At 41.8% G+C, this 25,615-nt stretch overlaps 2 protein-coding genes and 1 long non-coding RNA gene across 7 annotated transcripts; all 3 read left to right on the top strand.

Moving 5' to 3' along the window:
• Nucleotides 1-4: 4 nt before the first annotated feature.
• LOC117898551 (serine/threonine-protein phosphatase 2A 56 kDa regulatory subunit epsilon isoform) lies at nucleotides 5-19,924 on the top strand. 4 transcript variants are annotated; one of them, XM_034808032.1, is made up of 10 exons: nucleotides 5-229; nucleotides 2,135-2,250; nucleotides 15,685-15,989; nucleotides 16,057-16,900; nucleotides 16,973-17,172; nucleotides 17,238-17,432; nucleotides 17,499-17,689; nucleotides 17,756-18,089; nucleotides 18,156-18,385; nucleotides 18,452-19,303. In XM_034808032.1, exons 4-10 carry the CDS (start codon nucleotides 16,759-16,761, stop codon nucleotides 18,768-18,770), a joined length of 1,611 nt encoding a protein of 536 aa, XP_034663923.1. In that variant the 5' UTR covers nucleotides 5-229; nucleotides 2,135-2,250; nucleotides 15,685-15,989; nucleotides 16,057-16,758; the 3' UTR covers nucleotides 18,771-19,303. The 4 variants fall into 4 exon arrangements, with proteins under 4 accessions (XP_034663923.1, XP_034663924.1, XP_034663925.1 ...); XM_034808033.1 differs by lacking the exon at nucleotides 2,135-2,250; XM_034808034.1 differs by lacking the exons at nucleotides 5-229; nucleotides 2,135-2,250; nucleotides 15,685-15,989 and adding an exon at nucleotides 4,253-4,259 and having other exon boundaries at nucleotides 16,316-16,900; nucleotides 18,452-19,924.
• Nucleotides 6,791-21,458, top strand: LOC117898553. The gene is made up of 3 exons (XR_004649152.1): nucleotides 6,791-6,800; nucleotides 12,574-12,586; nucleotides 21,030-21,458. It is a non-coding gene; the product is annotated as an uncharacterized LOC117898553 (long non-coding RNA).
• A 1,904-nt stretch (nucleotides 21,459-23,362) lies between these two features.
• On the top strand, nucleotides 23,363-24,915 carry LOC117898552 (solute carrier family 25 member 45). Of its 2 annotated transcripts, none has more exons than XM_034808037.1 (5): nucleotides 23,363-23,513; nucleotides 23,842-23,954; nucleotides 24,022-24,245; nucleotides 24,305-24,419; nucleotides 24,474-24,915. In XM_034808037.1, exons 2-5 carry the CDS (start codon nucleotides 23,950-23,952, stop codon nucleotides 24,880-24,882), a joined length of 753 nt encoding a protein of 250 aa, XP_034663928.1. In that variant the 5' UTR covers nucleotides 23,363-23,513; nucleotides 23,842-23,949; the 3' UTR covers nucleotides 24,883-24,915. The 2 variants fall into 2 exon arrangements, with proteins under 2 accessions (XP_034663928.1, XP_034663927.1); XM_034808036.1 differs by having other exon boundaries at nucleotides 24,005-24,245; nucleotides 24,474-24,914.
• Nucleotides 24,916-25,615: the final 700 nt, after the last annotated feature.

Raw genomic sequence — 25,615 nt, 5'->3', positions numbered from 1 at the left:
CATCAAAGATGGCGTCACTTCTACGGGTGTCTGTGTGAACGATTCTAGTTGCCGCTGAAAAAATTGATATTTCTCGCATAAAATACAACTACCGGCCGCGTTAACCGAACGAAAAGCGTTAATACATAATTCCGGTGTGATTTACAATTGAAATTGTGCCAGTGCGTGCGCCAGTCGCTGTTAAATCCCAACGCAAAGGATTGTGTGTGTGCATCCAGAGAATTTCGAGGTGTGTGTATTTGCAGCGCTTTTTTTGTGTGTCCCCCCCTCCCACAGTCCCACCGCTCCTTCGCAACCTGGTCAGCAGTGAGTGCCCGCAAACATTGTGCTAAATTATATAAAAATAAATACATAGGCGAAAAAGGCAACAAAAAAATAAAAATTCTGCTAGTGGAATGCCATATAGAGAGAGAGGGAGAGAGCCCAAGAGAGGGAGCGTAAGCGTGAGAGAAATCGATGACGATAGCTTTGTTTGGCTATCGCCCTCGATACACCGCTCTTGAGAGCACTGGCGGCGGCGTCAAGGAATCCCTTGTAGTATGCCCGTGCTGCGAATCGCTGAATATACCGAACACCAGAGAGAGCCCGAGAGAAAAGAGACGCCGCGCAACAACTCACCACGCTCTCACCCAGAAATCTAGCACAGTGGTATCGAAATGTATGCCTTTTAAAAGAATCTTTCTCCGGTTTCATCGTTAGTTGAAATATGTAAAATGAGTGCTCGGTATATTGGCATGCCACTGCATCCTCTATTTCCGTTTTTCAATCGTGTGGCCAGCGTACGTTTCCCCACCGATGCGGTGTAACTCGTCTGTGTGTGTGTATGTGATTCTGTGTGTGCAACCCCCGTTAATCTGCACTACAACATTTTTTGCTACTTTTACTATGCCACAACAGCCGCAGCAACAACAAGTTTGTACAACAATAACAATACAAAAAATATTTTCATGTACTACTCGTTTCTCTGTGTGTGCGGTCGGTCGGTCTCTCCCCGTATAGTATATATACACACACATATAGCAGAGAGAGCGAGCAGCCCAGCGAAAGAGAGTGGGAGAGAGCGTGAGAGTGAACGGCAGAAGTGAAAAAATATATCGTCTCACTTGCCGTATGCGTATGCCGCCTTCGTTCGTCGGTTTTGTGAAAGATATAGAAATCTTCTATACCTCCACACAGTCCGCACTCTTTCCCCCCGCCGCATAGTAGAGCGCCGCAATCTGTTTAATCGGTTTTAACGGCAGAGCAAAAAATCAAGTAAATTCACAAAAATACAAAAGAATACCAAATCATTTCGTGGTGAATGCAAATTTTTCAAGTGCGCAGTATAAGCGGCGAAATTCCAGACGCAATTCGGAGTGTTTCCAAAGTTTTAATAAATAAATAAATATGTAATTGCACACTCAAACACTTGCACGCACACACGAGCCCCAAATTCGAGAGTGTGGCTACAATTGAGTTGGTTTTTGGATTTTATATATGCATACACATGCATATATGTATGTATATATACATATATATATCTGTGTATATTTTTTACTTATATTATTTTTAGAATATCGATTTTGTTGGCTGCTTGCTGTGAGCCGTTTCTAAATGACTGTGTGCCTGTGTTTGTGTCTCTCCCCTGCCTTCGTGCGCTCGTGTGTGTGTATGAACTATACATATTTGTGATAAGTGTGTGTGTGTGTCATCGTCGGGCAGTAAAAATGTGTTAAGAATTATGTTCATATAGACATAAGTTACCTAATCTAGTGCAGAAGAACTAAGGGAATCTAAGCAAAATCAAGTAAAGCCAAATTAATGAAAGGAGAAAAAATGCCTCATCAAAACAGCTGCGCCGCTCTCTCTCTCATTCTCTTGCTTTCAAGTTGTCTCACCTCATGTCTCCCCACACTCGAGTGTCTTCCTCTTTCTTTTCACACACGAACACACACACTTTAGTGCGCTTCTGCTTTGTGTTTTTGTGTGTGTGTGTTTTGCCTTAACGCCACATCGTATTTACATGTGTTGACCCCACTTGGACCCCATCTGTCTCACCGCATCTTCTTCCCCTCCCCGTACCACTACGCGTTGCGTTGTGCAAAAAGGGAGAAAAAGAAATACTCGCGAAACTACAGTTTTAATTCAATTACAGTGCTCCCAAAACCAACAATAGTTAAATAACTGCTAATAAGAAGAGAGTACTCTACGCTACGCCACTATCTACTCTCCCGTGACGCCGTATGCCAATTAGTGGGAAAAGCGAGACAGGTATGACATACCGGAATTGATCAATAACGGTTAATAGCATGCGAAATTGTCAATAAGTAAGGGCAAAGCGAGACGACACATATCCCATGGAATCAACATGCAGGGGTATCTTCACTCTCTACTCTTCAGTTGAATAACCGTACTGTACTGCAAATCTACACTCCTCCCATGAAATATTTGAGTAAGGGCAACAACGGAAGTTTACATCCATTTTTGGGTCTCCAATCTCTCGATTTGCACAGAACAAACAGTCGAACAAAGAACTGGTTCCAATTGATTGAGTGATTGAGTCGCTGGTAAGGGGGAATACGAATCTGAAGACAGTGAAAACGGACGGCGATGAGGTGAGGTGGCGGTTCCAGAACCTGCTCGACAAATTAACAAGTTCTCCAATTGACACATACAGGGGCACACGTTGTATGTGTGTATGCGCCATCGCGCGAACGTGTTCGTTTCGTCGAGCCTACTGTTCGAAATTAACATAAATGTGTCAAAATGGTAAATAATGTCCAGGGGGCGGAGTGTCCCCGCATACACGGATCTTCAGGTTGGACAGGTGACAAGGCCCTTGCAATACCCGAATGTTTGACAATATAATTAAACCATTAACCATAATATATCGCTGTCCCTCTACACACGGATTAATTATTATATTTCATGATACTCGGACCAGCACGCCCCACTGAAAAAGTCCCCCCAAAATTGAACGTGACTTGCTTGCAATTAAGGTGTTTCTTTCGAGTTGTTCTGTCGGAACAATACAACGAAAAAGAACGATAACATTTGTAGAGCGTATGCAAAAGTCAGAACAGAACAAAACCAACGATATTTCCAGTTTATTTTCTAGCTGTGGCGATCGATCCCCCGGATCCAAGTGTTTGGTTTGACAAAGCCCAAGTGAGTTTGTCACTTGGTATTCCGACTGGAGCTGCCTTTCGAGGCGACACTACTGCCCCACTGCATGTCTCTCTGTATGTCTGTGTGTGTGTTTGTGTGTGCATGTGTGGGTTGTCATTCGCCTCTCTCTCCCTCTCTCTCTCTCTGACTGTACCCCAGACTGAGCTTTGACGTAAAAAGTACACACGTAGGCACTGCCTGTAGGTAAAACATCGATTCTTATTGGAAGATACAGTGTCTACACAGCGGAGAACAAAGATTATTATAATCACTCCTAAGTACTCTCTCTCTCTCTTCATCATCTCCCGACTGGTTCCTCTGCCTCCCCCACATTCTCGAGGGTTTCTATTTCCAAGTTATTTAAATGAATTAACCAAGTCGGTCAACTGAAATAAATGCGACATGCCATCAGCATGACTTGCGCTCACACACACTCTCTTGAAGACAATTTGCTTTCCCATTGGAGTTTTCACTGAAGCGGAATTTGTGTCCATAAATGCCTGGGAGGCACCACATATGAAAATTGCTCCACATTCTCCACAGAGGAGCTCTATTAAATCCCTACCCTGCAGCCCGGGGTGACCTGCTTGCCGTATGTTCACATTTTGGTGAACGCACATTATCCCCCCTCCCTTGGCTCACCTCTTGCGGATGTTAATTTGGTTGCAACTTCAACATTTTCTGCCTGGCTGCAGCGGTTAAAGAGCGTGTTTAAAGTCAATTGTGGCACAGCACTCCCCATCTCTGGGTCTCTGCTGGTATAACCCCTTAATGGCCAACACATACGAGCATGAACATCTCTTCATTTGTGTGCCTTTCTTTCTCTTGCTATTGCTGTCTGTTTTGACATAACTGACCTCACTTTTTGCCACTCATTCTGTTGCCTTTGGAAGCCAACTGCAGCACATGGAACAACTCCACCTGCTTCGTGTTTCCCCTCATGTTTACATCGTTAAGGAAGTGAGTACGGTGCCCCCTCTTGGCTGCTCTAAAAATAAAGCACAAAAATATATACATATTTCTCCCAACTCCATTGAAATTGACTTGATTTACACAGAGTTTTCCACATGTTTTCCTCATCGAAGAGATATCGAATTGTGGCAGCAGCAGCAGTAGGAGGAGCCTTCGAATTGCATTTCTTTGCATTTTCCATTGAGTTTTCTCGGCACAAAATGTGTTATTCAATCTGATTGCAGGGGCAGCAGAAGTTTTTCCTTAAATTCGATTCGGCTACACTCTGGGAATGGAGAGCAAGCCGCTGCTCCTTTCCATATGTGTGTTTGCTTGTTTGTTCTATTGGCAATTCAATCGAAATTATATTTACTTGTTTGTTAGAGAAGCTGAAAAGTACTCGTAATATTGGAATGAAGCTAGCGGCAGTCAGTCGATAGAAAAAGCTAGCCATGGAGCAAAATTAACAGCCGCCTGAGCGCAGAGGGCAAATGTTTCTCTCGTTATAATTAGATGATTTCCGCCGCTTGGCCCGCCCACCCACTTTCCGCCAGACAAACGGACGGATGAAGTGCCGCCTGACTTTACGGCCAGGCCCCAGATTTTTGCCTTTGTTTTATTTTTTGCATTTTTCGCTGGCACGCCTCGCTAACGAGTGGAACAATCAGCTGCTGTCTGGCAGCCGCCGAGAAGTGGGAGAGACGCCTCAAAAAGTGGACCGATAAAAAGACAATTAGATGCACACCAATAGTGCAAATACCCTACAATCAAACTCCCTTTATAGATTGAAGATTCTTTTCATATTTTATTTAGTTTGACCACCGAGTGGCATCACTTTACAGTTTTCAGAGTCTCAAGAGTAGACGTGCTGAATGAAACCACAGAACCCACTGAGCACCCATTAGGAAGAACTATTTGTACATTCATGCCGACTGTTGGCTGCTGCTGTATAAATATTTTCACATTTTATGCCGAAGACACACTCGTATTTTCAGCTTTTCCTTTCGCTTTTCTCCTCTGCTGCTGCCATTGCCTTTCTGCCGCAATTAATGACGTTTTTCATCGCTCATAATATAATTTTTAGATGCGGGGCAAATTTTCGGGTGCCAGTGAAAAATCTTTTTGCTGATATTTTTACGAACGGTGGATGGTGGTGGGGGCCTTAAATAAATTTCCGTTTTTCGGCGGGGCATCCTGTGGCGCAAAACCCGTGCGTCGTCGTCTCAAGTGCAGTTCAATGTATTTTTGTAATGTTCTTAATTTATTTTCCCTGCTTATTTATAGAATATAAATAGTAGATGGAAATTTCGTTGGTGGGGGAAATTCCTCAGCTGTGCATGAAATCATTTGACCTTGAACGGGTAGGATTAAACCGGAGAGGGTTCAATCGTATTTCAATGACTATTCCTCCCCCGTCCTTCTGGTATGCCTGCTGTTTCTGTTGTGGCCAAGCCTCGAGTCGCGTCATGGCCCATAAATCAATAAAAACAAAAAACACTCGAAGGAACAGTGCGACAGACGGACAGCTGCAGCAATTAAATAAAATCGCACATTGCACAATTAATAATTAACACTTGTGTTTAACCACCACGAACAAGAGAGAGCAAGTGGCCGAGAAGTGGTTTGGTTTTGGCTTTGAAAACAAGTGCAATGCCAGCCCCACCCCACGCCTCATATCTATTTTGTCCACAAAGGTGGGGCAAATAAGAACAATATCAACTGGGGTCCCTCTCTCTGTTGTTTTCTTTTTATTTTCAGCAGCCAAGAACACCTACCATATGGCCATATCTTATCTTTCACCTGAGATACATTTTTCCTTCTTTTATTGCGTTGCGCCCCCCTGTCCCCTATTTGATTGTCTTTGTAGTCCACTGTTTATGCGACATTTTTGTGTGCTGATTTTTGATTAGGTGGCTGCCACGCCCACACACAGACACACAGAGAACCTCCCTCCTGCTTATCACAGCTCAAAATCTCTTAATTAAAAAAATAGCAACAAAAAAATACAGCAAAATAGATTGCGGAAAGAGAGAGAGGGAGAAAGAGAGACAGGCAGAGGAGAGAGATGTGGGCCGGGAGCGCTTTTCAATAGAAAATTTTCCATGCTTTGGCATTGAATTTGCATTGTGGCATATATTTCACAAAAAGTAGAACGTACATAAATCTATATAATACCTTCCTATATGTACTACATATTTATTGGTGTGGTTTATATACCCAATAGGTGAGCTGGTGACGCGATAGACGCGATAAGTAAATGAAATCATTGAACTGAAAGTCGGCGTCTGACGACTCGCGGCTGCTCGTGCACAGAAAATATAAACTATTGAGGATGATACGACTAATGGGATACCCATGGGCCCTCAAGTATTTGGATATGACATGACTTTGTTATTTGCAAAAATAACAAACGAACAAACGTCGGGAAAAGGGGAAAAATAATTCTCCCAGCACGTTTTGATGCTCGAGCAGACCGCACTCCGTAAGGGCTGTTTACACTACAAAGTTTTCTGCCGAATGCTTTGACACTCCACAACCGAAAACCTAGCGTAGTGTAAACAAAGCTTAAGATCTTCCATACAAGATAAGTCGATAACGGTGCTTGCTGGAATCGTCACTGCACTCGCATGCCTTTTGTGTGTGTCGCGTAGAAAAGGGAGAATGAAGATAATGAAGGAATAAAGGGAGCAGCTGTCAGAATAGTCTTGAGTGGTAAATGTTGTTTATTCGCTGATCCACTAATTAAGTTTATTTCAAGTGCTAAATAATCCAAATATAATTGAAGCGAGTATTGGGTGCACATGCAGTCGTATCTCCCTACCACTTGTACAAGAATTGAATAGGCCCCAAAAATTTGCATTCTCCTATTATTTTCAACAATGCTATCCATATTATGTTTCTTTTCCTTGTCTTCTTTTTAATTAGTCAAAATGTTGTGTCTCTCTCATCCCAGACGCACAGTGTGTGTCGCCTCTGAGCTTAATTATTTAATTAAATTGAGGAAATTGTTGTGACTGCTGTTGTCTCTTGTCTTGTCTCATCTCTCGTTATCCCATCTCTCCCCCTCTGCTCTAGGCTGTGAGTTTTGGTTCGTCTGCTTTCGTGTTTTACGGTTTCGTCATATGTTTTGTGGCTTTGGCTTTTGGCTCTGGCCTGGCTCTGGGGCCCTGCTTGCTTTTGGGCCCTATTTCAAGTATTACCCAGAGGAAAAAGAAAAAGAAATGTTTTTACACCCCCAACCAATGCCAACCGCCACATAACATAACAGTCGTCGCCTGATGCAATTAGCTTTGTGTTTCATTGTGTCGCCTGTTCATCGTCTTCTGTGTACATTTGTCAACTAATTTCGTGGCTTTCTACTTTCCATTTCCATTGCCACTTGGCACTGCCTCTGCCTCTGCCTCTAATGCTAATACCAACAATAAGTTACATTAGACGTTATGTAAACCCTAGAAGGCATATTGCGTGCGGCACTAGAAGTTATGACAGATGTGTGCGGCAATCAAATTACTTGACGGCTCTCCGAAAAAATGTCTACGCTCAGATAAGAAGAGAAGTCTCTACTCTCTGTGCAATTAGAGACTAGTTAACGCTTTAAGTTGAGTACCAAAGTTACTCATAGCAATGATAATGATGATGCAAGTTAAAGTCGTGCTAGATAATTGCTTTTAGATGGTTATGCGTACTTGATGACGTTGAATTTCTGTACAAAATTGGCTTAAGCGAACGTACACAAACAGAGAATGTTCTGAAAGTTGGCTAAACTCACGTGTTTCATGTGATTCACGTGTTTAAGCTTTTAAGAATATACCCAATAGTAATTGATCTTATTAAAATAACGATCTGAAATTATATGAAGCATTCAATTGCGGCAGGCAAGGGTTTTTTTCTGAACGAATAATCTTTACATAAAAAATGGTCTAAAAAGCCCCGAATACTACTCATATCTTCAGAGATAATGAATCAACGATTAAATGATGAATCTATGAATACATTTCAGCAATACCAAATGATTGTGTTACACTTTTACTTCAGTTCAAGAGTCTTAGCAAGTATTTGGTTTTAAGCTTTAATCCGGCGAAATGTTGTATCGAAGGTTACACTCAAATTAACTGAAACTCGTCCATTAGCTATGTAAATCTTTCGAGGAACTAGAACTTCTACTCCTAATTAAACCTGCTCTCTGGCGCTTTGCCTCTCATTCAATTTCTTTGGAGCTCTCTGGCTGTGTTAATCATTTACGAGGAAACACACACACACACATCACATTGCTGCTTGACCCATTTATGTGTGCCATGGAGTGGGTTTTCCAAGGAAACTTACTCACAGTTTTCCTCTCTCTCTCGCTCTCTTTTCAATGCGTGAGGAGCAAAGCTTTCCATTTTCACTCTCGTTGAACGCATTTCACTTTAAATAATTAAACATAAATACGTGTACATGGAAAATCGTTCAGTTTTGAAGTGGAGGCTGCCGCGCTGTTGCATCGCTCTCCTGACGTCAACATCCGCACGTGGATTATAATTGCCCTTTTGCGCGGGTGTCGGAAAATGCGTTGCCAGTCAATGGGTGGGGCCGCACGGGTTCTCGGATCTGCGTCTGACTTTGCCTCTGTTTGTGGCACTCCAAAAATAGAAGTAAAAAGTTCTGCAGTTGTCTGTTCTATTTTTGGTGCCCCATAAATGTCGGCGGCCCACGCTTTTCCACAGCCTTTTCATTGCTTTCTGCCTGTCTTTCATTTTTTGTATTTGATTATCCTTTCGTGGAGAAAGGGTGTTACGATTATTCACAGATATTTTGCAGTACAGTAAATGACGTATTTTGTGATGGTTTTGGTGCAATGAATTTCGAATGCATATCCCGAATGTGTATCACTTTTTAAGAAGAAATAACTAATAAATTACTGCAGAATATTTTCCATGCTAATTATTATGGTCTAATTGATCACTAATCATTAAAGCAGTTTCTATACATATTCTCTCATATTGTTCTAGTTGATGGATGAATGATTCTGCTAGGGTATCAAATGCTACGAAGCCTAACGCTTTTCCTTTATTACTTTTTTCTATTTTCATTTCTATTTGCCTTTGTCTCTGTGTCAATGTCGCATTGCGTGCGTTGGTTACATTTGAACTTTTTTTTCACTGGCAATTGGCTGGTGTGGTGCTTCATTTCAGCCTGTGGCAAGGTGTGGCAAGGGTGGCGGTTACTGGTGCTGGTGCCTTCTTTTTGCTGTCCAGGAGTGGCACGTGGCACCGATGTGTGGCATTCGTAAAGTGCTGGTGCCTATCAATAAATTGAATCCCTCTGCTTGTCAATTGTGAATTACTAAAATGCATTAAGCACTCGGCAGTGGGGCAAGTCCTTGAATTGCTTTCTTTTGTTTCATTAGCTTGCTCTGTCCCGCACCCTTTCCCTTTTGTTCATCTTTTGTTTTCCTTTTTTTCTCCTCCGATGCCTGGCTTTCTTTATACTTTCTTTGATTCAATTGAATGCATCGTTTCTGTTGGCTGTATTTCATTCTGAACCCCTTTTTATACGTACAAATTTCTCATAAGCGAATGGATAAACTTTCGAAGCTGTGTTATAAAACAAAGCCTCATTGTTTACTCTCTTCTGCCCCCTCTTTCTCTACCCCTTTTTCTAATAGTTTTGGCAGGGCATCAATCGATAGTTTGGACGGCAACAAAAATGAGAGATTGTTGGCCTGCCATTTAACTGTGAAAACTGTTGCATTTTCCAACGAGTTGCCAACTTTTTCCGACAGTTTTCCCCCATAAAACTGCCGCTGAGCGGTGTGGGTTTTCCCCCGCCTGTTGTTATCGACTTTTGTGACTCCTTGAGAGTGCTGTAAATATTTAAAATTCATTTTACTTGCAATATGTTTTTCCCTCCCAGGAGGAGTGACCCAATTCCCATTGAAATCTAGATCTTATAATTTTGTTAGCGGAGGCTTTCGGTGTCTGGGGCCTGCGCAAAAAGTAAAAGCAAAAATAAACAAACAAAAAAGAAAATAAATAAAAAATGCAGGCACCCCCTGAAACTGTCGAGTGAGGCATGAAAGAAGGAAATAACAGAAGCACCAGATGACCACCCACCAGATTCAACATCTCCTTCTCTGTCCTGCGGTCCATTCCACCCACATGACATTTACAATGTGTTTTCCCCTCGATGTGTGTGTGTTTGTGTGTGGCGTAGCGCCTTGAGGGCAGGCCACACGCAGCAGCCGAGCCGCGAGAGGCACTTTCGTGTGGCGAAAAACTTTCGCTTCTGTTGCAGCTGCTCCTCCATGCAGCCCCCACTTCTGCCTTTATCTTGTGGCTGCAACAAAATCATATAAAACTTATTGTTCCATTTTCCTTTAGCTTTATGTAAATTAAACAAGGCTCATATTTCCCTGGTTTTCCTGGCATATGCATTTTGTAGAGCTGCTGCTGCACGATGCGTTTTTCACCGATGGCTTTTCGAGAATGAAATTTAAAAAAAAATCCACTTCAGTCAGATAATTTTCTCAACATGGACCCTGATCTTCAAACTGAATTTAAACAGGTGTGATTTAGGTGTGAAATATTTTACCGTCGCGAAAAAGCTTAGCTTGGAAATCCAGCAAAAGCAAGGACCTTCGAGGAAAGATTGTGGCTGGGTTGTGGGATGTGCTACGTGACATGAGATGCACGCAAAACATTTGCATTTTGCTTCTGTCAGATGGATATTCCTCCTTGCTCCCGCTCTGTGTCTCTGGCTCTTTATCTACCCCAACTGTTGGTTTTGTTTGCCTCCTGCAATGTATTCATGCATACACACTACTCGCATATGCAAATGTCGATGGGTGGATGCTGATTTGATTGATTTAATGATATCAATACAGCCACAGAGCCACAGCCACATAGAGGGAGTGGAGGGATACATCCCACCAAAGGGAGGTCAAGGTTTTGAATTTCCGATGCGCAATGGATGAAAATTCTATTAAGGCTGGAGCCCACAGTTCGCATGTGGATCGATCGGTCGCTTTCCTCGATAATTGTTGCCCCTGCGTGGAGATGGAAATCAATTTCATGCATGCGGGATTATGGGATGGGATGATATGATGGAGATTGTAGATGCTCTCGCCAGTAGAGATTTCCAAACACGCAACGAAACGCAGCTTGTAATTTTCTCAGAGGAGAGAACTTCCACCTCCCTCCCCCCAAAAAAAAACAGTGGAAACAGTGTAAGCATTTTCCACTCATTCCAGTCATGCATTGCTGCTCTGCAGCTGACGAGAAATGAAATTCTCATCCGTCCATGAACTCTTTTCTCTGAACGCCTTCCTCTCGTGCGAGGATTTTTGTTTAGGGTGTGAGATTCCATCTCCTACCCACCACCGCCACCACCCTCTCACACCAGCTCCATGGACAACGAAGATTTTTACTGCGTAGTTTTTCCATGCATTTTCCCCCGCATGCAGTTCCTGAGACACGTTTCAAGTACGCGCAGCGAAAGCGAAAATGAAAACAGTGCGCAATTTTTGCCCAACACGCGGCCCCCCATGATGGAACGAAGGGGGAGGCGCCAGCGGATGTCGAGGTAGCGGTAAGGGACTTTTGTGCTTATCATCTCTCGTGCGACATTATCATTGCTTTTCCTGTGCAAAAAGCTTAGACTTTTCACCTAATAATCGTCACAAATATGATGAAAACCCCTGGGGGAATTTCATACAAACTCCAGCAACAGAGTGAACACAGTGAAAAAATAAATGAAATATTCAATTAGGCTTATTATTATGTATGGAAAATGCTTGGTACATGGGTAATTTTATTTTTAAAACGAGTTTAAATCGATTTCAATTTAATTTTTTAACAGTAAAGCGGTGAAAATTCTTTTACCAAAGCGAAAAACGAGATTGCAGTTGTGCACTTTATTATTTGTATATTGACTTTGGCATGTGGACGTTTATTTGAATAGAAATAACAAATAGTTGATTCTCAATTGCCACCACAATGTCGAGTCGTCGTGTAAACATGAGCTGCCATTTCCAGATATCAATTGAAACATATTCATTAAATATTTGCACTTGACGCCACTCTATGGATATGTGGTGATATTTTCCCGGAACAGTAAGCGCCACCGCAGCAAAGCAAAACAATTAACAAATGCGTACGTACAAACACATTTCCTAGGGGTTCCCAATAAAGATTGTGGCACTTAAAAATTGTGATTCCATGTATGAGTCAAGGAAATTTTTAACTTTTGAAATATGAGAGACTTTGAGATGCAAGAAAAAATGTCATAAATAATCAAATATAAAGCAATTAATGGAAAATTACATTTCTTAAGTGCGCCCTGGCAACGTTTTATGACAATAAAATGTATCAAAAATTGTTACTAACTATCGACAAGTACTTTCGATTGGTTGAGTTCTTTGTCAAAGTTCTTTGGAGCAATAAAAACCAATGAATCAATAAACAAATACGACCAATAAAAACTATTAGAAAGAAGCAAAGGAAGAAGAGTGGGTTACGCGTAGGTCAGGGTTTTCGCTTGACATTCAGCCAAAAGCCAGCGACAATTGACGAAAGTCTGCTGACAGAAATCTTTGGTAACAATTCCAAGCCTCGAAGCAGTTTTGTGGCTTATTGATTATCTTTAAAAAATACGAAACGCAATAGACATGCGTCAAAAATATATCGTGGCAAAAGAGAAACCGAAGAGCGGGCTGTGGCCTGTCGACTGTGAGTGTGGAAATGGAATAGAATTTCCCCGGCATTCAGTGGGCGTCTGAGCGACAGCTGGGGATGGGCTGGAGGTTGAGGGTCGTGGGTCGAGGCGAGTGGCTTAGTCATTAGATGGCCTGGCCGGACGACTGGCCAAAACGATGAGTGGGGCTGGGCCTCGGCCTCTCGTCGCATTCGTTGGTTGTTAAGCGGCGAAAAATCGTACAAATGCCAACACGAAAACAACAGCGAAACAAAGCAAAACAAAACAAAAGCGAAACATAATGGAATGGAAGAGGAGAATAGAAGCAGAGTGAGAGAGAGAGAGCGCAGAAGAGGCAAAAACTTGTCTCATTATATTTTGTGGGAGTCGCCGCCTTGTCCATTTGTTATTATATGCCTCTATGCCGGGAGTGCCCATTTTCACAGGGTATCATGATTAACTGATGAAAGTAGATTCTACCCTAAATGTTTGAATATATTTTCGATCAGCTATATTTTACTAAACAAATGTAGGCTTGCTTTGTCTATGCATCTATTGATTTTGCACAAAAATTCTTATGGGTATCCAAAGATTCGGTTATTCCCTCTAGTTTATGTTTCTCCTATGGATGATATGTGATGGGCCTGAACTTTTGGCCCTCACTACAAAGTATTATTTTTTTCGCTGTAGAGTAAATAATGTCATAAGGTCACACACACACACATAGAGACACCCACCCATTAAAGGGGGAAGGGAATGGGAATGTCCCACTCCCAGGCCTAATGGTCAACCATTCATTGTGCTGCTCTACAGCTGTTGTTTTAGTTGTTTTTGTTGTTGGTCATTTGTCTTGGAATTCTCTTTGGGGTCCCCGCTGATGCTTTCATTTTATGTGTATATAAAATAGCATAACAAATGAATGGAATGGAACGCCACAAGCACTGCCCATCCCAAGTTTGTGCCTTAGATTTCGCTATCTCTGCCGATCTATCCGATGTATTAGATGTCACGATGGGGTTCACTGGATGTTGTTACCGTTGTTGTTATTGTTTTTTGTACACAGGGGCTCGACCTCCCACGGCGAAGGTTATTCAGATAAATTAAACGAAAGCCTCTGCGAAAAAGTAAAGAAAAACTTTGTGTGTAAACAAGCTGGATGAGCTGTATATTGTATGTACATTCGGTGGAAAATTCAATTTTATTGCACTGCGAAACGTGTAAATCAAAAGGTGGGGGACAGTGTCGAACGGTAGACACCTAAAAGTTATCTATGCTTTGTTTTATGGTGCTGATTTATGGCAGATAGGTAGATAATAGCTTCATAGCTCTGGAAAAAAAGATATACATTTTTTTTTTTTCAAATTATGGGAACCACATTTGTCAACAAAGAGTATTAAAAATGGTCTGATTGCACTGAATTTTTGAAAATAGTGAGATAATATTATTATTTATAATGCTACGAAAAAGAAGGAAAATATCTATAAAACTCAAAAGAAAACACAACAATTATGTGGGCTCTATATTCTATAATATAGTCTGCATATATTATACATATTTATGGGGTAGGTTCCACCGTTTAACATACCCCTTCAGCATACTCCCATACATACCCTGCAGCTCGTTGTCGCGGCGTATAAAATGTGGCATGGAATAAGAGGCAGCTGTGCAAACTTTTTTACTGTGTGCCACTCTCTCTCTCTCTCTTCCAGCCAGTTCCGGTTGGCCAACACGCACACACACTGATACATGCAGGCGTTTGCTTGTTTGTCATAGCGACGCGCCCACGCATCGTTTCCATTACCATCAGGCAGGCAGGCAGCAGCCAGGCAGCTGTTGGCCAAGTTTGATCGCATTTACCTGTTTGTCACTCATACGCCTTGTGGTTACACAGCCAGTCCCTGTGTGTATCTGTGTGTGGGTGCCGCTGCAGCGTCTGTGTGTGTGTGTGTGTGTGTTGGCCATGTTTAACACGTTTTTTACCTGCCGAGGGAATTGACTGTGGGCCACGGACTTGCTCGCCCGAGGTTTGACTTGCATTTTTGTGTGCAAATTTTTGTGTGTGAAACGAGTTTCTCCTGCCGAGTGAAAACTGCGTGACTTGCCTCTGCATTGAAATTGAAGTTCATGCAAATGAATGGGCACCACCACCAGCTCCTATTGCTCCTGGTGCTATGTCCTTCATTTCTGTCTTAATTTCCGCTTTTCATTTCCTTCGAGTAGACAGCCAGCCGCCGCCCTATCTGCCGCACCAACTAGTGTTTCCGGTCAATGCCTTTTCCGGGGTGGGGGGAAGGACGCGCTTAAATGAGAATCAACGTGGAATGTGAAAATTTAATTAAACGCTGACTGCGTCCTGCTGCCTGGCACTTGCCTCAAGGATTGTGCGGCTCTGCGGCAAGACGTTTTCTTAGTTTTCAGTTAAATGTTCGCTCCCCCTAGGGGCATGCAAATGGTCGGGACTCAGGCACTGACTGCAATGTCCAATCATCTGTCGAATCAATCAAGTCAAATCATTCAGAGGCTTAAGCTTAAGCGACATTATGCCTGGCAACAACACGTTTTCTTTGCTTTTTTTCGGGGGAAAGTGAATTCCCCCAGTGGCTGATACGTCTCTGTGCTCCTATCCTCCTATCAGTTATCTCTTATCTGTCTGCACAAAGAAATCACAGTTCCCCACACTCACACACAAACACACCTGTAAAAAAAAAAGCTACGATTAGATATAACCTTCATATATTTTCCCCCACCTCTCTTTTTTTATCAGAGTTTCGGTTTTCGTTTTGCGGCTTTTATTTTGTGGTTTTGTGATGACAATTTTGAATGGCAATTTCTTTGCCTACCTTTGATAAATATACCTGGAGCTAACTATCTGACAAGCCTTTTAAATATAAATTCGTTTATTGTATTTTCCAGTGCATGTGATGCCAAAAAACACATAAAATACAACCAAGCAGCAACAAGACATAAGAGAAGAGCGCGCAAAAGCCAGAGTACGCAGAGAGAGAGTGCAGCTAGAGGAATATGTGAAAGATTCAATCGAAAAATTGATGTGCCATTCAGGAGCAGAAGCAGCAACCAAGAAGCTAAGCGAGACGCGAGAGTATTATCCACAAATTAAGTCAGAAAGGCGCAACAGTGCAACAATCCCTCCAGCAACAACAAGAACCTGAAAACAACAACAGCAGACAGCAGCAAACAGAACGGAAATCTAGAAACAGGTGAGTTAGGGCATAATTAAATCACTGGATTTTCGTCTTAATTAATTGATTTATAATTAATTTGTAGTGTAAATACAACTGTAACGAATTTAAAGCAAAACTACAGCAGCAGTTGCCAGATACATTTCATGCCACCCGCAGACGTTGGTTGATAAATGTCAAGATAAGTCGCTACCGTTTCAACACCGCCATCAACATAACACAGCAGCAGAGGCAGCAACAACTGCAACAGCAACAACAGCAACAGCAGACGGGTGTACTAAACAGAGAGAAACATTCACCATCACAGCATTTGTTGCCATTCGAGGAGCAGCAAAGGGCAACAGGAACAGCAGCAGCAGCAGTAGAAGCCGAGCAGGAGAAGCTCTGCATAGGCGTCGGTGGCAGCGGCAGCAGCAGTAGCAGCAGCAGCAGCAGTAGCGGCTTAACCAAAGGTCGAGGAAACAACTGCAAGACGCCAAACTCTACTGCAAAAGTCGCCAACATAACACATAAAATTTTCGGTTGGCTACGCAAGTCGCGAAACAAACGGCCAGTCGAGATCCTACGCAGCGATTTCGAAGGCGAAGACGGCGACGGAGACGAGGGGGAAGGAGGAGCAGAAGCAGCACCTGGGAGTGCAGCTGCAGGTGGGTCAGGTGCAGGTGGTGCAGCAGCCGATCAATTTTCAGTGGCAAACGTTCGATATAAAGCCGGCAAGCTGAATACCACACAGACAGCCACGGAGACCACCACCGCCATCGATTCAAACGAACCCAAATCTGAAAAGATGTCATCGGGGGGCACGTTTGTGGATCGAATCGACCCGTTCGCCAAACGTTCACTCAAAAAAAAGGGTAAAAAGAGTCAAGGTTCCTCGCGCTACAGAAATTCACAGGATGTTGAGTTGCAGCAATTGCCGCCGCTAAAAGGTAAGCTTTGAAAGTTCTTTAATTCATTGCGAATACCCTCTAATAAATTCCATCCCTTTCCTTTGTGCTTAGCCGATTGCTCCAGCCTCGAACAGGAGGAGCTGTTTATACGAAAGTTGCGTCAGTGTTGCGTATCATTTGACTTTATGGATCCCGTTACGGACTTGAAGGGCAAGGAAATCAAGCGGGCGGCACTCAATGATCTATCCACCTATATAACGCATGGGCGCGGTGTGCTTACGGAACCGGTCTATCCGGAAATAATACGCATGGTACGCGAAAAAAGAGAAAATTCCACACGGAAAAGTCATAATAAAATCTTAAACTTTTTATGCAGATTTCTTGCAACTTATTTCGCACACTGCCGCCCAGCGAGAATCCGGACTTTGATCCCGAGGAGGATGATCCAACATTGGAGGCCTCCTGGCCACACCTTCAGCTGGTGTATGAGGTGTTCTTACGCTTCCTGGAATCACAGGATTTCCAAGCAACCATTGGCAAGCGTGTGATCGATCAGAAGTTTGTCTTGCAGGTGCGCTAGAGTTGAACGCCTTAATGGAAGATCTTTCGCATAATATTATGACTTTTATTCTGGTAGCTCTTGGAACTGTTCGACTCTGAGGATCCACGTGAGCGTGACTTTCTCAAGACGGTGTTGCATCGCATCTATGGGAAGTTCTTAGGATTACGCGCTTTTATACGAAAACAAATCAATAACATATTCTTGCGATTCATCTACGAGACGGAGCATTTCAATGGTGTGGGCGAACTGTTGGAAATACTCGGCAGGTAAGTCAAACTAGTGGATTTATACTTTATTCCTTTGCTAATCCATTATATTTGCACCTCTATTAGCATCATCAATGGCTTTGCCTTGCCACTGAAGGCCGAGCATAAACAGTTTTTGGTCAAGGTTCTGTTGCCGCTGCACAAAGTCAAATGCCTATCGCTATATCATGCACAGTTGGCATATTGTATTGTACAATTCCTAGAGAAGGATCCATTCCTTACCGAGCCGGTGGTGCGGGGCCTGCTCAAATTCTGGCCAAAGACGTGTTCCCAAAAGGAGGTCATGTTCTTGGGCGAAATTGAGGAGATACTCGATGTGATCGATCCGCCGCAGTTTGTCAAGATACAGGAGCCGCTCTTCCGGCAGATTGCCAAATGTGTCTCGAGTCCACATTTTCAGGTAAAAGACATTTTTATTCATTCGCAAAGTAAATAAATTTATAATTGGTCTTCTTTCCCTTTGTAGGTTGCTGAACGCGCTCTATATCTGTGGAATAATGAGTATGCCATGTCGCTGATTGAGGAGAACAATGCGGTGATTATGCCCATCATGTTCCCGGCTCTTTATCGCATCAGCAAGGAGCACTGGAACCAGACCATTGTGGCGCTCGTCTATAATGTATTGAAAACATTCATGGAAATGAATTCAAAGCTGTTCGATGAGCTCACCTCAAGCTACAAGGCGGAGAGGCAAAAGTATGACTGAAGACATTCCTTTGCATATTTGCATATAAATAACATTTTGTACTTGTTCGCCATTAGGGAAAAGAAACGTGAACGCGACCGCGAGGAACTGTGGAAGAAGCTGCACGAACTCGAATCGAATCGTTCTAATGGGCGCACCGCAGGCGGCAGCGCTGCTGCGAATGCATCGAACAGCGCCTCATCATCAAACGCGGCGGCGTCCACGTCCTCCCAATTGCAGCCACCAACCAGCAGCACAGCCGCCATTAACTCTCATCAGCAGCAGCAGTCGAATAGCAGCAGCAGCGGCAGTCTGTCCAGCGGCGGCGCCGGCGGTGACAATAATCCTGCGACCACAAATGCAAAAATCAAACAGGAAAAGGCGGCGGACAACTAAACAGCCAGCAGCACACGCAAAACGCAAGGCATGCGCCCGAAAAATAACTAACAATAATGAAAAAACACGAGAGCCGTAAAGCGCAGTCCGTTGGCTAACACGTAAAAGCATCTGTCGTTCCACATCCCACACGTAACAGATAGACAAGAGACAGGCGGATAGACAGTGAGAGAGAGAGAGGCGATAAATAGTTATACTAAAAACAAAAACACATACATATGCTAAACTTTAAACACAAGAAAATATGAAAAAAAAAAAAAAAAAACAAACAACTAAAATGTATACTCGATTGACGAAGACACCAACCAAGCGGTCGTCAGCGGAGGAATAGGATGCTTGAGCGGCTGTTGAGAGGCAGGTTGGAAGTATGAGAGTAGGAGTGGAAGCAGAGTGGAAAGCGGAAACGGAAGTAAGAGCGATAGCTATAGCGTTTGCAGAAGCCCCTGTCTGTGTGTGTGTTATGTTAAGAGAGCAGAAGCTTCGTCGAGTGCGGCATCAATGGAAATCTATATAAATAATGTATCTTACACCTACACAACCGACACACCACACCTACACACACAACAGAAAAAAACACATACAAAAACACCCGCGCACACACACACAGACACATATAAATATATATATTAAAACAAAAAGAAAGAAAGAAAATATTATTAATTACGTTTAAGCATTAAAAACAAAAAGGAAAACCCAAGTTGAATAAAGAGAAAATCATGTTAGTAAGTGAAAAAGCAGAAGAGAGCCGATAACTATAACTATGATTGATTGATTGATTGATTGTTGATGTAGAAGAAAGAGCATTGAATATTATTAACTACTAAAACATACTACTGCTAACTAGAAGGCCCTACCTTAGCATATAGATCAGCGCCATCCCCCATACCCCATACCCAAAAAACAAAAGAAAAAGCAAACACTTACTAAAAGAAATATCACCTAAATGTTCACTGTGTGTAAAATAGTTGAAAGCTGCGCTGCTCTAATGATGGATTCGTTTGATTTCCCTGTTTTTTTTGTCACACAGCTCCTCCATAGATCGAACAGCGTGTCTTAGTCCCTGAATTGTATATAAAATGCAGCGCATCCATGCAAACGAAACTTTGTTACTTAGCTTTAAGTGTTGCACACACAAACACACACAACATACACACTCCGTCAAGACTTCTCTCAAACATACAGAAAATTCCAAACATTTCGACCCCCCTTCAACGCTTAAAACATGTTTTAGCAAGCAGTTTAGAAAGAGAGCAGATAGCAGCTGGCAGAAAAATCTATACATATGATTAAGTACAGAAATATATACCCCATAACTGATGGATCTATATGGAAATTTATGTACGTAAGGCAGGGAAAGGCAGCGCAGGGGCAGTAACAAAAATTATGAAATGTAAAAACAAAAAACCAAGCAAGCAAGTGTTTGTCTGTAGAGCAAAATACAACGGTTATGGAAATTAAAAACTGTCATCTACTATATGCGATAACTACATATATCCATCCTATACACACACACACACACACACACAAGACGTATCTCTGTGGAAAGCGGTCCAGTTTCAGTTTCAGAACATTCATTTCGAAACTCTTTTTCTCGTTTATATTTCTTCATTGAAATGCGCACAATTGTCATTCGATTTGCTAAAAACACAAACAACAATAATTTCATTTGTAAATAAATGTAGCTAAGGTGGAAAAAACTTGTCGGGGGGATGACTGCCAATGGACTGCTTTCCCCAGCCTCTCATGCAAACACACACACACACACAAAAAAATCAACACACTCACTTAGCCGCACTCGTATATTATTGAAATAAAAATATATAAAATTTATATATTAACAAGAAATATACTATGCATAATGTATGTTTGTTCATTCAACTCTCACGCCCATTACAAAGTATAGAAGCATGCATTATAGTACATATAGGAAAGGAAACTAGGAGAGACGACGAGTTCTACTACTGAAGGGTGGACGGAATTGCTCTCAAGCGCGAAAGAAAACGTTCATATAATATTAAAGATAATTGTGTCTGTGAATCGTGAGTTAATATACACCATATACTGTATACATATACATATATATATCTATAATGCAAAAGCAGAGGAAAAACTAAGAAAAACATACAGCGTTAGCGTTATTATTATGGAAAATATGTTTGTAAAACGTCACGGAATATGATAGCAGCATCAGAGAGAGCGGGGAGGCAGACAGGCAGGCATCTACTACAGGAGCAGGAGGAGTCGAAGGGAATACAAAAGAAAAGAATGGAAATTGAGGAAGAACCTATATGGCCTAAATACTAAGCAACGTATGTAAGAAGGTTTTGCATCTTTATATTAGCGTGTAATTAAACGAAATTAAAGCCGAAAGCTAAAGATTTAACAGCCAAGGATAGTAATTGCCATTGGATAAGCAATAGACAGACACACACAGATGTTAGGTCTTAACTGCCTCTAAAGACACAAGCCACAAAGAAAAACCAAACACCAAGGAACAGGACCGCAGAGAGAGTCGAAGCAACACAGAAATATCTCGTAAAATTCCTAAACCATAAATCACTCCAGTTCACTCGCCACAGATACTAGCACTAGACCCTCCCTCCTCACCCCCCCTACAACATCCATCTCTAGTTAATGTTTGAAGAAGCTCACATAGGATGCCAATCAGAATTTAAACAACAAAAAAAACAGCATTATTATGTAGAGGGAATGATGATGAAAATGTAAAAAAAAAAACAAATGTTGAAAAGAAGAAAAAATGAACACAAAAATGGATGATATATAGTAGGTATACATTACATACTCGTTAAAGTCGAGCATAAGTGTCCCTTCAAATACGAGTATATATAGGTTACACACACATACAAACAAACAAACAAACATTTATATAATTTGCGTTCCGTTTTTGTATTCTTGTGATCGTCGTTTTCCGTTGCACCCTGAGTTAATCAATCGGTTTTAGTGTCTGCTTTCAAGAACTTGTATGGGTAAACTTAACTATAGTTTCTATTATTGTATTTATATGTACTATGTATAAACTATAAAACGAGCATGTTAAAATGTAGTAGCCAGTAGCTATGCTTAGGATCCGGGCTAAGCGACAGATGATGAATGATTATGATTATGATTATGATAATGATGATGGCGTAAGCAAAAATGCTAAAGCAAAACTCGTTAAGTACTTTTAGAGACAAACAACAAACAACCCTGTACTAAAGAAGTGTACTAAAAGAATAAAGTCGCATTAACAACGTTGCAAAAAGTAAATAAATAAATACATTAAACAAAAACTTAAAGAAGATACAAACAAAACAAACAGAATCACAACCACAATAAGAGCAAAAAAAAAAAAAGTATAGTTAAAGCGCTTAAAAACAATTTAAAGAAAAAATACTATGGATACTAATGAGGATAATGATGAGAGAGAGAGAGGAAGCATAAAGGATAATGGAAGAAATATATGTGAAGTGAATTATGTATTTTCTTATGTTCTAGACTTGTATAAAAGAAAAGCAAACCTATCGTATATGATGATGATGATGATGACACATGCTATTATTATTAAACTTTTAGTTCTGTTCTCCAGGACAGTGTTGTGCGAGAGAGGATATTTCGATATGTTTTCATGGATTGAAGGCACACTGTACTACACATACACACACACACACATACACTCACACACCCAAACACAGACACACATCAAAGTCACTCAATCACACAACTAAACAAAATCTTATGCTGAGAGTAAATATAAAGAAGTAAATTATAATTACACACGAAAATCAATGGGAATAAATATATATAAAATATATATATATAGGTATATATACATAAATATATATAAAACAAAAAGTATATATACAAAAGAGCATTCGAAAAAGAAAAACACAAAACAAAGGTTTTTAGTTGATGATTTGCTTTCGTAACTCCAGAAAACAGAATGAACGGCGAATGAAGAATGAAAAAGGAAGAAGGAAAAACAAACCTAAGGGCAAAATAAAAGCGCAGCAGAAGAGCAGCAAAAAAGAAAAAAAACAATTGCAAAAACAAATATTTAGCTGCAAGCAGAATTAACCAAAAAATAAAAGGAATAAAACGTAAAATATAATATGAGAAAAAAAAACAAAAAACACACAAAATGCATGAGGATGAAAGGGCATGAACGCGGAGAGAAAAGAAGCAAAGAGATCAATCAACAATAAAAAAATTAATAAATAAAAAATATAACAAAATTTTCGTTTTATTTTGAAATCCAAGCAGAGTGCTGATATGGTTGTGTGGCGTTCAGCTTTTGTGTTAAGGCCTGAAAGCTTTTTTATACCCTGTACTATTTGTGCAGAGAAAAGGGTATAACGCAGCAGCGTAAGATGAAGATTTGTCATATCCATTACAGCTTTTTAAAATTACCATACTTTAAATTTTATATTTTCCTGATCGGATAGCAACAGGAAAATCGTTTTAGAAATGTTTTAGAAATCACTTAAGGCCTGTGTTATCCGCAGTGGTTGTGTAATAGGTATCCCCAGTCAAGTCCCTTTTTCTGTTGCATTTCGCTTCTCACAGCTTTTGAGCTTTGGCAACATCGACACAAAAGCTACCGAATGCAGTTGGTCGCTGCCGTCGCCAAGTGCAGTCGAACGCAAAGCGAGAAAAATCAATTTTCAAAAGTTGCCACCAGCCTCCTGGCATCATCCTTGATGAAGTGGGAAAACTATTGTGATTTCGTGGCTGGATGTTTTGGTGGTAAGTAAAAAAAGGTAAACAATATTTAAATTCCAAAGAGTTGGTAGAGCTGCAAGTTACACTGGGGAACGGATGACGCAATTGCTGTTTGCCATCTGTGTGCCACTTGTTGGGGAGAGCAGCCGCAGCCGCCGACGGGCGCCATGGTCAAGTTCACGTGCGGCGCCCCTGATCTTCGAGGCTTATTTCAGTGTGCGGTAGTCTAATTATTTGGCACTCGGCAACATGCAACATGTGTTGATAGCCCTCTCCCCCTGTATCCCATGTGCGCTGGTCATGTGCTCGGCATGATGGGAATGTTAAATGACATTTAATCTGATCCGCACAGGTGCCTGCGGCGTGTTGGTGGCTCATCCGCTAGACACAATCAAGGTATGGCAGCAGGCATCCAACTCCTCCGTCCAGACGGCCATCCATCAGATCTACAGGCGCAACAATGGGGTAAGTAGCTGGGTGCGCAGTGGACTGGCCGGTCAGCAATCCTTTTTAAGATCAACGGTTTCTACAGGGGTATGTTCTTCCCGTTCATCTCGACGGGCGCCATCAATTCGCTGCTATTTGGGATCTATGGCAACCATTTGCGGCAGCTGCGAAAGGTGTGCCACAGCGACTACCAGCGTGAGCAGCTGGAGTACCACAATATGTTCCTCGCCGGCTCAGTGGCCGGATTCGTGCAGTCCTTCATCGCATGTCCCATGGAGCTGATAAAGGTTCGACTGCAGACGCAATGCTGTGAGTGGAGAAGTTCTTCCCATGCCGAAAGAGTTGGATTAATCTTTTTGCTTCAACAGATTATAATGACTACCTTTATGGCCAGCGACGCACAGCCTTTGGCACATTCAAGAGGATAATCAAGGCTGACGGCCTCTCCGGTCTCTATCGCGGTCTCCTGCCCATGATGTGTCGGTAAGTGGGCAGAGTCGTGCGAAAGTTCTCCATAAAATTCGAGTCTCTCCACAGCGATGTCCTGCCTTATGGCATCTATATGCTGGCCTACCGCCAGGGCGTCGACTACCTGAACAAACGGGACTTTGTGCGCAAGCGGCGCAGTCATCCGGATGGCTCGAATGTGAATCTGCTGATCACCACATTGGCCGGCGCCTGGGCTGGGGTTATCTCTTGGGTTTGTGTCATTCCATTCGATGTCGTGAAGACGCTGATGCAGGCCGACGAGAATCACAAATTCCGCGGCATCTTCCACTGTGTGAAGGTCAACTACAGAGCCTACGGCTGGAGGAGCATCTTCCGCGGCAGCTGGATGCTGGTGGCTCGGGCGGTGCCCTTTAATGCGGCCACCTTCTTGGGGTACGAATACGCGCTGGAGTGGTGTCAGATGTATGATAAAGGGACCTTAGTTGCAAGTGATTAAGAGCTTTAACTAGTTTTTATACTTATAATCATATATTTATTGTATATTTATTAATAAAACAATTTGAACCGCAACGAGAAAATGGATGACGATATGCTGCCGATATATTGGAATGGAATTAACCCACTAAGGACCAGTAGGATATTAAACACAACTTCCAGTTCACAATGGGATATCCTCGAATTGTGGAAATATTTGAAATCTCTTGCTCTAATCTATGCAAAAACAAGTCAATCTTTGTTTGTGAGCCACTTAACGAAATATTGCAGACTATAGAAACCGAGAATGTATCTACATTGGTGGATAGAAATCATATGAAAAGATTAAAAGCATGTCAGTCCAAGATAAAGTCATTTTATATGTTTAAAAGCAGCTGGTAGAATGGAATATTAATATTAATTATAGCAAATAGGGTAAACAAGTGCCCATACTTTGGTTCGGTTTGACAGTAGCACACGTAACGCTTTATGCTATTTTTCTTGGTTGACCTTTTTAGTTTTAGACCTAATTTGTAAATATTCCAACAAAAGAAAGTCGTGAAAACTAATCAATATTGTGGAGAATTGGTTGATAAATCGGATAAAATTAAAGTTCTAGCGCTAAGACTCTTAACCAGCTAGTAATATCAAATAGAACATAAAAATCGTGGAATATGATTTTAGAGGACAGTATATTTTCAAAATGAGAAGGTATATTTTGGTATATTTTAGCGATAGTTCCACTGGAATCTAGG

The sequence above is a fragment of the Drosophila subobscura genome, chromosome O, assembly GCF_008121235.1.
Source record: "Drosophila subobscura isolate 14011-0131.10 chromosome O, UCBerk_Dsub_1.0, whole genome shotgun sequence".
Taxonomy (NCBI): domain Eukaryota; kingdom Metazoa; phylum Arthropoda; class Insecta; order Diptera; family Drosophilidae; genus Drosophila; species Drosophila subobscura.
The sequence above is the reverse complement of the archived record's forward strand: the minus strand, read 5'-3'. Positions and strand labels throughout refer to the sequence as shown.